Here is a 12,840-nt window from a genome sequence, read left to right on the forward strand (position 1 = left end):
CACACTGTATTTAGCTATTGTATCTACTCCTGCTCTTCCAATTTAAAAGTTCAACAGTCTTTCCTGGACCTTGAGGTCATTTTGAATAGGGGGCAATTATTTGGTGGAATGTCTTTCTATCTGGATTTGTCTGATGTTTCTTCATAAATTGAAGTTATACATTTTAGCAAGAATATCATGTTAACAGATCCTATTACTAGTGATGTCAACCTTGAACTCTTGCTAGGTTTTTCACTGTAAAGTGACTATTTTTCTTCTTGTAATTAATATTTTGTGGTCGATACTAGTCCTCTTGTGAAGACTAGGAAAATAACCTATTTATCCTTAAATTTATACCCACTAATTTTAGCATCCATTGGTGGATCTTGCCTATAACGATGATTACTATGGTATCCTAATAGTAATTTTTTATCACCTTCATTTTTACTACTACTTATTTAGATATACTTCATACTTAATTTTTGTGTACTAGTCTAATCTTGTGATAAACTGTATCCTCATTAAGGCCAGATATTTTGTCTTGCTGTCTTTCCACTTCTGGCTGCCCAATACAGTACTTGGCACATAGAAGTTCAATAATCATCCAGTGAATTTACTGGAATTGCATTTTACAGAAATCGTGACAATCCTGGAGTTAGGGAGGTACTAAGTGGTCTATGTTAGCTGGTCAATTGGCTCCACAAATCTTTCCATATTAAGCAAAATGGAGGCCTCTCCTCTTCCCTTCAGTGCCTGTTATCTGAATTCACATGTTAACGCTGCTTCAGAACTGGGCGATAAGGATGCCTTTGCAAGTTCACTTGTAGAGGCAGATTATCTTTCTGGCAGCCACAGGCAGTATCAGTGAGTCATCCTGCCAGGCAGATGTGCCTCCATCACAGCTGTGTTGCATTGGAGACCACTGCTGCCTCCTTATTGAACAGAAACCAAAGTTCACCCTCCCTGATCCCCTATGGGTAAGAAAACTGGCAGAGAGATGATGCACACACAAGCATGCAGTGGCAGAAACATAGTGGGGCACGACTACTGTCCCTACTGTGGGTATGGGACGGGAGCAATGGGCAGTGGTTGGGCACTAGTTGCCAAGTTTGCCTGCGTTATTGCTATATCTAAAGTTGTAGAAATATGTGATACGTAGAGATACATAGAAAAAGACATAATGGCACTTTACTTCTAAAGTTCACGCTAGTAAGACAATATTTTAAGAAAATCTCCATTAAAAGCAAGGTCCTCTAAGTAATTTACAGATACACCTTCTAAATCTGATAAAGACCCACTATGCTAAATTCCATTTAAATTAAATTCCTTTTAAGAAAAAGTACATTATTCAATATTTGATGTTCTAGTTAAGCTAAACTGCATGTATTTTGATTAACAGTATTGTCTTTTGATAATTAAACATACCTTTAGAGACCGAACTGAATCATCAGCCAGACCAATCACATTAACATAAAGCAGATTGCTGTGCTTCAGGAATAGAACACAGTGATCCTTAAACATGTCCATGTCTACAACTTTGGTATTTCTCTTCATTGTGAAAAATAAATCCCAATTCATAATAGCAGGTGTATCAGCTGCTGTTCTCATTAGCTGTGTGGAACAAAGTTAGAAGAGATCTAGGTAACAGAACATGAGGACCACAAAATCCACAGATGAAAACACTGAAAATGAGACCTTATGAAGAGCTGATGGGAGTAACTCCATCAGGGCTGAAGTGTGACCATCACCATATGAACAAGCCCAGGCCACCCTGCTGGGTGGCCCAGTGCTTAGTCTATAGCTAACCAAAGGACACTCGAGTGAGGCCACTCACAGCCAGCTGACTGTGGAAGCTTCAGGGAACCTTGTTCAGACTAGCAGAAGAAGTGCTTACCTGAAAGCAATACAAATTGCTAACTCACAAAATCACAAATTTACAAAAGCTTTTTAAGTCACTAAGTTTGGCTTTGATAACAGATATAATCAGGACAGAGTGTTTCATTTAAAATAGAGGTATTAGCTTTAAGGGAAGAGAAATGGGATTGGTTATGCATAGGAAAGTATACCATCAATTTCTACATTTTACCAAAAGCTTACAAAACAATGAACTCTTAGAGCAAAAAATGTTGCTGATGGAAGTATGACACTTCTTAACAGCCCAAATGGGGATAAGGAGAATACAGGATCACCTTGAATTCTGTAGGCTCGCCAACATTAGTGAGGATGTACAATTCATCATCTCTGTGTTCAACGTAGTAAAGAACCCCATGTATTCGCTTCTGGATAAGTACTGGTGGATCCCAAGGGCTTAGGCCATCTATCAACCACACTTCAGATGTAGTCTTGTTCATGATATTTATGGTGAGGAAACGACTGTCTTTTGTAAGATAAAGGAAAACAAAATAGCTACACAGACACACACACACAGTGAGAGAAAGAAAGAGATGAATATCCATTAATTCAAATGCATGCTACCTTGTTAATTACAATATCTCACAGATGGTCAGTATGTATGTTCATTTATAATGCATACAGAAAATAAAAACTCCCTAGTGCGTTTTGCTAGTAAACTAAAATACTATTCTTTTTCTCATTCCCCTTCAAAAAAATTCGAAGTAATTTTTCTCTAACTTTTTATTATGAACATTTTTCAAACATGCAGAAGAGTTGAAACGAACATAAGATAAATAGTCATATACTCATCACTGAGATTCAATCATTACTAACATTTTGCTATACATATTCTTTATCACATATCTATTCATCATCAATCCATCTTTTTTTGAATGCATTTCAAGGTCAAGTACAGATATCATCTAATTCTCAATGACATTAATAGGTTATAGGGATTTCCCTAAGAAGTGGAAATAAACTCTCTAGAGGAGATACATAATTATATAAAAGAAAAAGGACACAGGAGTTTACTTTGTTTTCCCTCTGTATACATGTTGAATTTCCTTTTTTTCTTTTCTCCTAGTTTTTACAACAAAACAACAATAGGGAGAAAAACCCTCACAATCCCACTAACTTAACATTTAAAAAATTAACATAATTTTAATTTTTCTATTTCATTCTTCTAAGGTTTATTTGTATTTCATTCATGTCTTAAAATAGATGTAATTAAAATACAGATACAATTTTGGATTCTGCATATTTTCCTTCAGATTATACCAATATCTCCCCTCATATTAGTTACACAGTCTTTATGATCATTATTTTAAATAGCTACCTAATATTCTATCAGGTTAAAATAATAGTAATTCTTAAAATTTTATATTTTAATGTTTCATTTTATGTTCATGAAGATAGTTTCCCCCTCCCTTATCTTTATAATTATTTCCTTTGGATAAATTCTTAGGAATGGAAATAATAATTTAATGATTATTTTTATGATTCTTGATAAATATAATCAAATAATATCTTAAGAGCCTTGTACTAATTCACACTGACACAATGGATGGCTTTAAATATTATTTACATATTTTCTTATTACAAATTAGTTTATACTAATAAAAACTACAAAGAAGGAATCCTACTATCCAGCGATTAGCATAGCTAACATTTTGGTAAAATTCCTCTGTATTGGATAATAGTGCCATGTTTGTCAATTTTATTTCTTCTACGATGTGTCTGTGTCCATTTTAAACTTGGTGATTTACTTTATATTACTGGTCTATAAACATTTCTTTGTAAATTAAGGATATAGACTTGTCTTTTTGTTTAAAATACCTCCCCCCATTTTGTCATCTAGATTTAAGTTTGCTTACAATGATTTCTGACTTAATGTTTAATATTTTAGGTAATCAAGAATATTGGCATTAACCACCCTTTGTAATTTATTCTATTGATTTCATGCTCTGGAAATATTAAGTTGAGTAAAATACTTAGATTATAATCTAGTTTCTTTTTTTGATGGTTTTATTTTTATCAAAGATTTTTAAAATCTTGTAGGAATGTATGCTGACGTATGAAGTGATGAAAATTATTTTTATCCAAATAGTCAATACTTCTCATAGCATTAAAAAATAGATAACATCCATTTACTTTCCATTAGTTTGTGAGGCATCTTTTACCGTATAGTAAGTTTTTATACGTACTAGGGTGTATTCTCGTCTCTACTAATCTGTCAGATTGTAGTACTTTAACTGTTGTAGCTTCATTTGTTTTCATATTCGGTTGCAGTGAAAGTCCCCTACCCTACTTTGCTCTTTATTTTTAACACTTCCTTTGCTGTTTTTATTTATTTTGGTTTGATGATGAAACAGGTAATCAAAAGATAAATTACTTGGTCAATTATTTGGCAGAAATATGGCTATAGGAAAGTGAGAACACAAGTGGCTCTATAGTGATAGATTTCTTAGAAAAAGAAGTCATGGTAACCACAAAGCAAAAACCTACAGCAGATATACAAAACATGAAGGGAAAGGAATCAAACCATACCACTATGCAAAATCATCAATTCATAAAAGAAGACAGTGAGAAAGAAAGGAACATGGGAACCACAAAACATCCAGAGAACATTCATAATATGGTATTAGTGAGTCCTTACCTATCAAATATTACTCTAAATGTAAAATGATTAAATTCTCCAATCGAAAGGCACAGAATGGCTGAATTGATTTAAAAAAAAAAAAAAAAAAGACCCAACTACATGCTGCTTATAAGACTCACTTAGGCTTCAAGGACACACACAGGCTCGAAGTGAAGGGATGAAAAAAGGCATTCCATGCAAGTGGGAATCAAGAGAGCAGGGGTAGCTATACTTATATAAGCCAAAATAGATCTTAACTCAAAAGCAGTAACAAGAGATTAAAAAAGGCCATTACATAATAAGGGGTTAATTCAAGAGGATATGATAATCATAAATACATATGCACTCAACATTAGAACACTCAAATATATAAGGCAAATATTAACAGATGTGAAGGGAAAAGTAGACAACAATACATTAAAGGTTGAGAACTTCAATACTCTACTTCCAACAATGGGTAGATCATCCAGGCAGAAATTCAATAAGGAACATGGGACTTGAATTATACTTTAGAACAAATGGAACTAACAAAAGGACATATACAGAACATTCCATTCAACAGCAACAGAACACATTCTTCTCAAGTGTTTAGGGAATATTCTCCATGACAGATCATACGTTAGGGTACAAAACAAGTCTTAAAAAAAAGAAAACTGGAAAATTCACAAATATATGGAAATTAAAAAATACACTCCTACTAAACAACCAATGGGTCAAAAGAAGTCAAAATGAAAACAGAAAGTACCTTGAAATAAATGAAATAGGAAAGACATATGGTCCATCCATTCCTTATAGGAAAGAAAAAGTATGCTAGATGCCAGATACTTTCCAAGAATCTTAAATATATGTATGACAACTTAATCTTAGAACTTTGGACAGTAACAGTGCATGGCAAGCAAGTACCTTATTCAAGGGTATAGCTCACTGGGCCAGTTTTGAATTTTTTTGTTTTGTTTTTTCAATTTTGAGCTTTATGCACCAGATGGAAAATGATTCATGATTATGAATCATTGATAGAATTAAAGTCATTGATAGAACATACTAAATTGCTAGCTTAACATATGAATCATGTGAACAGATTTGGTGATTTCTCACTACAATAATCATCACTAGAAGAAAAGCAATGACTGTATTACTGGACTGAGAACATTAGTTCTGCAGGCTAGAATAATGTAATTTCTCCAGAAGTCAAATTATTAATAAAAACTGGGGGTTGTGTAGGATTTTCTTTAAGGTCCTTGTCAGCACTAGCATTTTAGGAAATGAAGGGTTAATTTTCTTGTTTTGGGTATTCACTTTGCTGCTATAGATTTATATGGTGTTAAATCCTATTTTTCCCCCCAGCAATATCTGTTTAGATATTGTCCAAACTATAGTGTTAAATGATGAATGGTGTGACATGACTCTGTGTTAAGAAAAAATTTCTCATAAATCATTTGGAAAAGTGTATCTGGATAACAGTTAAGAGATTTTGCCAGATAAACTTACTATCATTTCCTTCCAAGCTTGGTTAAGTGGTAAAATAAGGCATGAGTCCTGGAGATTACAAGGAAGTAAAGATAATTAGCTCTAAGGAGGAATTATCAAAGTGCTTGGAAAAGTAAATTTAAAGATCAATGACCACCATGGCTCAAAAAGCAAAGCAATTTAAAATTCAGATAATCTATATGAAATGAACACTGAATTCTGTACAACTGACACCATAGTATCTAGGGTTATGACTTATAAGAGATTTATATTTGCTATGACAACCCTATTAAATGTTTAATTAACAACTCCTCTCACATGTCGTAGTTCAGAGAGAATGTTAGTAACTCATCATTTGCAGTCTAATGATTCATTTGTATTCACTCTGGAGTTTGGATGTAACTAGACTCCAATTTGGAATCTAAACAACTTATAAAAGAATGATAATGCTCATCTTAGCTTTATTTTATCTGCTCTAGCCAAAATCAACATTTTAAGTCAGCCAAGAGTAACATTTTAGATAATAGGAGAAATACTCTGGAGAAAAAGATTTAATTGTATTATTCTAGTACCTTGGGTCTTTTTCTGTGTAAAAACGTTCATTACGTTTGTTATCACCAAAAGTGGCTCGATATACATCATGACAGCGAAGGTTCCTCTGGAAGGTGTAGAATAAAACATCTTCCTCTTCTTCATCCTTTACCCATTCTGAAAAAAATAATTAAAGAATTATATATAGACACCCACTTACAGTTAAAAAAAAAAAAAGGCACAGTGCATTCAAATTTGGAGTGCCAAAGAGAAGAGATGTGCAAGTTTATCCCTGGAAATCTAAATCTAACATAGTTTTGACTGTACTTAAACTATATACAAAGAATAAAATAAGTGCTTACCAATCTTAGGGCTTTCAAGTTTCTAAATAGGAGCTGAATGTTCAATATTTAGGAAGGATTTTGGAAAAGTCAGTATTTGCTTTCAGAGGATGATTTATGTTTAAATCTACAACCTCTAACTTTAAATCAGAACAAATCATCGGTCATTTTCCTCATGCATAAATGTTTTCTGTCTGCCTTCAAGCCACAGGATGTCTTAAACTACCAAGTATAGTTTCATGCTGGTGTTTTCTTGATCTTACCAGGGCCGTCATCGGGGGTTTTCACACAATTACATCATGACTGCCACCAGGCTGACAAGACCGTAAGACATTATTATATAATATGCATCCTAAATTTAAAGAGGTTAAAATGTACAATGTATGTCTTAGAATCAATTAGAGTATAATTTCAATTAATTCTATAAGCATTTAGTTATTAAAAAATGGGAAAATCTATGTCGGAAAATGAAAAAGGGGGATAGAGTATGAACATATGTATTACTCAATGATAAATGATAAAATTTAAAGTTAGTTCTATAAGTAAAAATATCACAATTTCTATTGATGAATAAGTTAGTTCAACATGTTCCGAAGCTGCTCTCAGTAGTGACCTTGGGCAACTTCCTATTGGATGTATATAATTAAAGAAAGGAAAATCTCCTGAATAAGGGGCACATAGGAAGGTATGGAATCCATGGGGATAAAGTGATCAGGCACTAATCTTCTTATTTACTCACATGGGCAAATAAAATGTATCACAACTGTAAACAATTCTCTTACTCTTGACTTTTCAACATAGAAGACTGTTTTGGTTGGCGGCTTACCAAAACTGGACACATTTGGAAAAGAAGCTTCCAATAAAGGCTGATCACTGAGCTTCACAACTATGCAGGTAGATGCTTCAGAATCTTCCGTTCTTATCTTGGCGGCTACATACTTTTCATCAGGAGCAACTCTGATACTATCAATGAACGGCTGGTCTAATTTAAGTTCCTCCAAATTGAACAAAACTTCATAATTATCATTGTCTGCTGCATAACGGATGAGAGAGATAATGCCATAAGATGTACTTAAAAAAATTTTAAGTTGTATTTCAATATTTTAAATTAGCATTCCTCTTCTATAAGAAGCTATCTTCTGGCTTCCATCAGCATTGATGGCAGCTTGATTTACACAGAAACTGGAATTAGTTATTTAATATTATCCTATGCTATTCAATATCATACTGTGCATCAACCTATGTGATATTATTTGATACAGTGACAGTCTAGTATTTATAGCTCATATAGAACCTAGAAAGTAAGACAATGTAAATGACACTGGATAATCTATGTAAAAAAGCTACCTAGCACAGTACCTAGGATATAGCAGATGCTCAAAAAATGCTGGTTCTCATCTCTAGTCTCCCTGTCAAAGCTTTTGAGTATAGCTGTTAACTGTATCTTAACCAAACCCAGATCTTAAAAACTAGTCATTGAAAAAGAAAATTCAGATATAATATAAAAACTTTTTTCTATACCCTTGAGAATTTAATTTCAAATTTCCTTTGAAAAATGTGAAGTCTGAAAAATCACAGTATGTTAAAAGGAAAAACTGTGGAATACCTTCTTCATCTTTGGAACGAACCAAGCAGCAACCTTCTTGATAATAAACAAAACCACCATGTTTAACCTGACAATGAAAAGAATCAAATGGTTTCTTAATAATAAAATAATTCATTTAATAAATGAAACATGATTTAATTAACTCTTTAATGGTCTGGCTAGCCAAGATAAAAAAAAAATGAGACCTTTTTAGAAAGCAGACCTGTTGAAGTCTATGAATGAACACTTAAGGATCACTTTTTACAACATAGTGGTTAAGAACCAGTTTTCATATGTTCACAATCACTGAAGGAGTTTTTTATACATAAATGGAAAAGGCGACAAAGAGAACACATAATGAAAGCTATATTGGTTCTCATGACTGTACAGAGCACTTGAGCTATATTTTGGGAACATGTGAAATCTCTACAGTGGGATCCAATTAACAGAGATCAAGTGGCATCTTTTTAAAAAATTATTATTATTATTATTATTTATGCCTACAGCACCTGGTCTTCCTAGGTAGTCTCCCATTCAAGTATTAACCAGGCTGCAGACCATGGACTGTGGCTCCACTGGAGCGCAAACCCAGGACCTTCTGCGTGTAAAGCAGATGTGCTAACCGCTACACTATGCAACCACATCCTCAAGTGGCATCTTTAAGATAATCCAAAATTATGCAAACGGAGAAACTTTGGCTCAGACTGGGCTGAAAATCCAGTCAATAACTTTGCAATTCTTTCCTCTAAAATATGCTGTCACCACCAACTAGTTGTTCATGGTCCTGGTTTGATTTTACACAAAGTATCACATCCTCCGTGGGGTGACAGATACAGACAATTTAAAATTGAGAGAACGGGTGTTACCAGTATGTGAATAATGCTCTTGTTTAACACCTACATAATTAAATGCAACTGATTGATTGACATGATTTCAGGTAGCTTAAGACATACTTATTACCTGATAGTGGCATAATTTGAATCTTGAATTTCTGACTCTTAACCTACTGTTACTTCCACTTTATGCGATTCATTTATAAATTGTGGTTCTGTTTTCCAATTTAACTGAAAAATTTTTAACATTCATGTTAAATCTGTTTCAATCGAATATTTATGACTGTGGTAATCACAGAATAGTCAAAGAAATACTTAGCTTTCATGATATTACATTACTTAAGTGAATTTCTTTTTATATAAAAAAAGTATAGATAGAGCAATCAAAGACTTTACAAATAATAAAGAAACATGAATGTTTCATGTGAACGCGTCCTCGGGAATTATTTTTAAAAATTTCAAACAGAATTGGCTGTTTCCAAAAACCGTAAGTAACAGAATACACTTGAAAATTCACCTTGGTTTTGATCTTTATCATTTATTTTAAGGATTACACTTTGTTAATTCTTCGTTCTTTAAGTTTTTTAGCGTATTTTAAAGGCCAGAAGCAGTCTAATTTTGATGTGGGGTTATGTCTATAAATCACAAGGTATTTCATTTACATTCTGACTAGTAATATCAGATTTGAAAAAAAGTCATATGATATCCTACCTCTGCATTGATGATTTCATATTCTTCTTGTGGCTGTGTTTCTAATTTTGGTCTCACTTTTTCAAATGCATCCATGTTTTCTGAAAGGGATTTTTCGTTTTCTTGTTTAGTAGGCAGAAATTCCTGGAAAAATTTTTATTTGTATGAACATAATTTCATGTAAGTACAACAATGTTAGGTTTATACCTATCATATGCTATGCATTTCACAGATCTTAAATGCTGTTTAAGTGTAATAAATGGTCTCTTTTTCATTTAAAAATGTAAACAAAGAAAATAAGGTAGATACTCGATAGCTATACTATTAATTTAAATGGATAAGTTCTTAAGATGCAGAAGTACCAAGAAGTACTGGAGAATGTTCAGAAATACTATGGGAAAGGTTTATAGAAAATTAAGCAATAAAGGATATCCTATGAATGTTTACATACTTAATAAATTAGGGGTGAAAGGTAGAAAAAGGTCTAGTGAGTTTTATAAAGTACTAAAATACCTCTTTAAAAGGCAAGAAATAATGAGAGGAAGGCATTATCCTTATTAATAAATGTTCACTTATTTTATTCACAGCAAGAGTTTCTTTGTCCTATTTTATATCTTTATAAGTCATAATTTCCTTCTCTTGTAGGAGTAAAGAATCCCCCAAATAGAACTGTTTATAAGATCAAAAGGTGAATTAGTGCTTTATAAAATAGAATTTTTCTTTGAGTTTAAGGAAAAAATAACATATTCACCTTATAAAAGAAAGAACAGGGAAAAATGGAAAAATAATGAACATGAATAGAGATATAAATGAAAGTTTAAAAAGCGCTCTATCGTATTGGGAGTATCTAATAAGCTAAGAGCTTTAGTTGACCTCTGGTAAGCACATAAATACCATATAAATGATTAAAATTTAGAAAAGGCAAAACCTCAGTTGTCAAATAAAAAAAGGGTTCAATAATTCAACACTCTACATGTTTGCCTTGTTTAGGCAAAAGAATTCTAGCCAAGATTTCATCATCAGCTTTCTGCCAAAGACAACAACTGTACAGTGATTTGTGCCAGAGGGGCCCTGAGCCTTTGGTAAGGAACTCTTAACAGCTGGTAAATATTTGTTGTACAAGAGTGTCCATGGTACTTTACCAACACTGCGGAGAATGTAAGCTATAAATATAGTAGCACAAAGCATTTGCAATTTAAAATTAAACACAGAAATAAAATAGAAAAGTCACTGAAAGAAATAAAATGGAAAAAATTATTTTCACAGAGTGTTTTATGATTTGTATTAGATTCAAATTAGCAACAACAGTTGTTACGCAGTCTAAATCATTCAGTCTCCACTATAATTATACAATTAATATGCTCAAGTAATTATTTGAAGACCAAATATTGGAGGCTCATATATTTATTTTTCATTTCTTTTTTGGCATTTCTACAAAATCTAGAGTTGATCTTTTAGAGCAGTGAGGCAAAATATCTATATCAATAATTTCCTATTATCACCTAAAACAGAGATTGGATCACTAGAAATTTATCCTGAAATTGTAACTTAGCTATGGGATCTGCCTACTCGCCCACTTATTCTGGGCCACACTGGCCTCTCTGATATACTTCATTTCCAGATATATGCTTATCTACTTCATAAGTCCCATTAGAACTTACGAAGTAGAGTCAGGATAGCTATGAGAGTACCTCTTTTTACTACCTTACGGATCCTAGCACATTCTAAGTCAGGGAGCTGGGGTCTGCTGCTTTTAAATACTCGTTGAGAGCCATGGCCAACGCAGGGATAAAGGAAACAGAGCTGGGCCTCAATACTTGCCCTCTTAGTTAAATTTACTTTACATTTGGAGTTTATCTGAATCAAAATAACCCTAGAAGCAACAAGATTTTTAACTGTCAATAAAATGGAAGATTTCAAGAGCTTCGTAAATTCCTCAAAAATAATTACTTCTAGGGAAACTGAGATTTTATGTAATATTCATAAAGTACTTGAAGTTGTTTTTGGTTTTTGTTCTGTGCCAGCATTACCTAATGGGTGTTTTAAGCTTTCATTTCAATGCCAGCTGGCATGATCATTAAGGTATGCAGCAAAATCTATCCATTTTAGCTAAATATAGTCTATTGGTTTCATTAATAGTCTATTGGTTTCAAAGGCATATACTATTTAATGGAGCCGAGGTGAGGACAGCTTAGCTTTACATTTTAAGGTTACATGTACAGTATCACTGAATCAGTGGAAATAAGCACTCCTTCCTACTCTCTAGGTAGCCCACCACAAAACCATTTTAACAATAAAAACTTGTAATAGGAGAATGGAATAAGCAAACTTTATTATGGCAAAAATGTTGAACTGTAAAGAGAAAAATGACACAGTAGAAAGATACTAGATAGCTTTTGGTCAAGATGGTGCCATTAATAAATGGCTAATCCCAAGTCTGTGGCAGGGAGAGTAAAAAGTAGGTTTAGGACATTACGTGCCAGAAAGCAAGCAAGTGCTCAAAGATTAATGGAGACGTATCAAAAGATCACAAGAGCTGGTTTGAAGGGATTTCTACTAGCCACTTTTGGGACAATTTGAGCATCAAAAACAATAATGATTGTAATTGAGTATAATACACTGAAAGAGTAAACATTCACAGTAAATTGAAAATGAGCAAAAAAAAAAAAAAAAAACCTCACAAAACTAAAATACAAAAATAAAAGGGGGTACAACAAAAATGGAAACTCTTCTTTAGAGAATAATACCAGCTAATAAATGTAGAAAGAATAACAGAATTAGAAAATCATTAGTAAGCCCAGTGAAGCAACTGATTAGGGTAAAGATCAGTGGTTGTTAAACTTATTAGGTAAAATTATGTTGGGTATTACAATATTTACACAG

At 33.0% G+C, this 12,840-nt stretch overlaps 1 protein-coding gene across 4 annotated transcripts in view; it reads right to left on the reverse strand.

Moving 5' to 3' along the window:
• Window positions 1-12,840, reverse strand: part of PREPL (prolyl endopeptidase like) — a 35,390-nt gene that overhangs the window by 11,743 nt on the left and 10,807 nt on the right. For all 4 annotated transcript variants that reach the window (XM_036223996.1, XM_036223995.1, XM_036223997.1 and 1 more), the window contains 6 exons: window positions 9,979-10,101; window positions 8,456-8,522; window positions 7,676-7,882; window positions 6,550-6,685; window positions 2,169-2,385; window positions 1,405-1,590 (listed from right to left, as the gene is read on the reverse strand). In XM_036223996.1, the coding sequence (XP_036079889.1) occupies window positions 1,405-1,590; window positions 2,169-2,385; window positions 6,550-6,685; window positions 7,676-7,882; window positions 8,456-8,522; window positions 9,979-10,101 (936 nt within the window). The remainder of the gene's footprint in view (window positions 1-1,404; window positions 1,591-2,168; window positions 2,386-6,549; window positions 6,686-7,675; window positions 7,883-8,455; window positions 8,523-9,978; window positions 10,102-12,840) is intronic.

This window comes from Rousettus aegyptiacus, unplaced genomic scaffold, assembly GCF_014176215.1.
Source record: "Rousettus aegyptiacus isolate mRouAeg1 unplaced genomic scaffold, mRouAeg1.p scaffold_m13_p_7, whole genome shotgun sequence".
In the NCBI taxonomy this organism is placed as follows: Eukaryota; Metazoa; Chordata; class Mammalia; order Chiroptera; family Pteropodidae; genus Rousettus; species Rousettus aegyptiacus.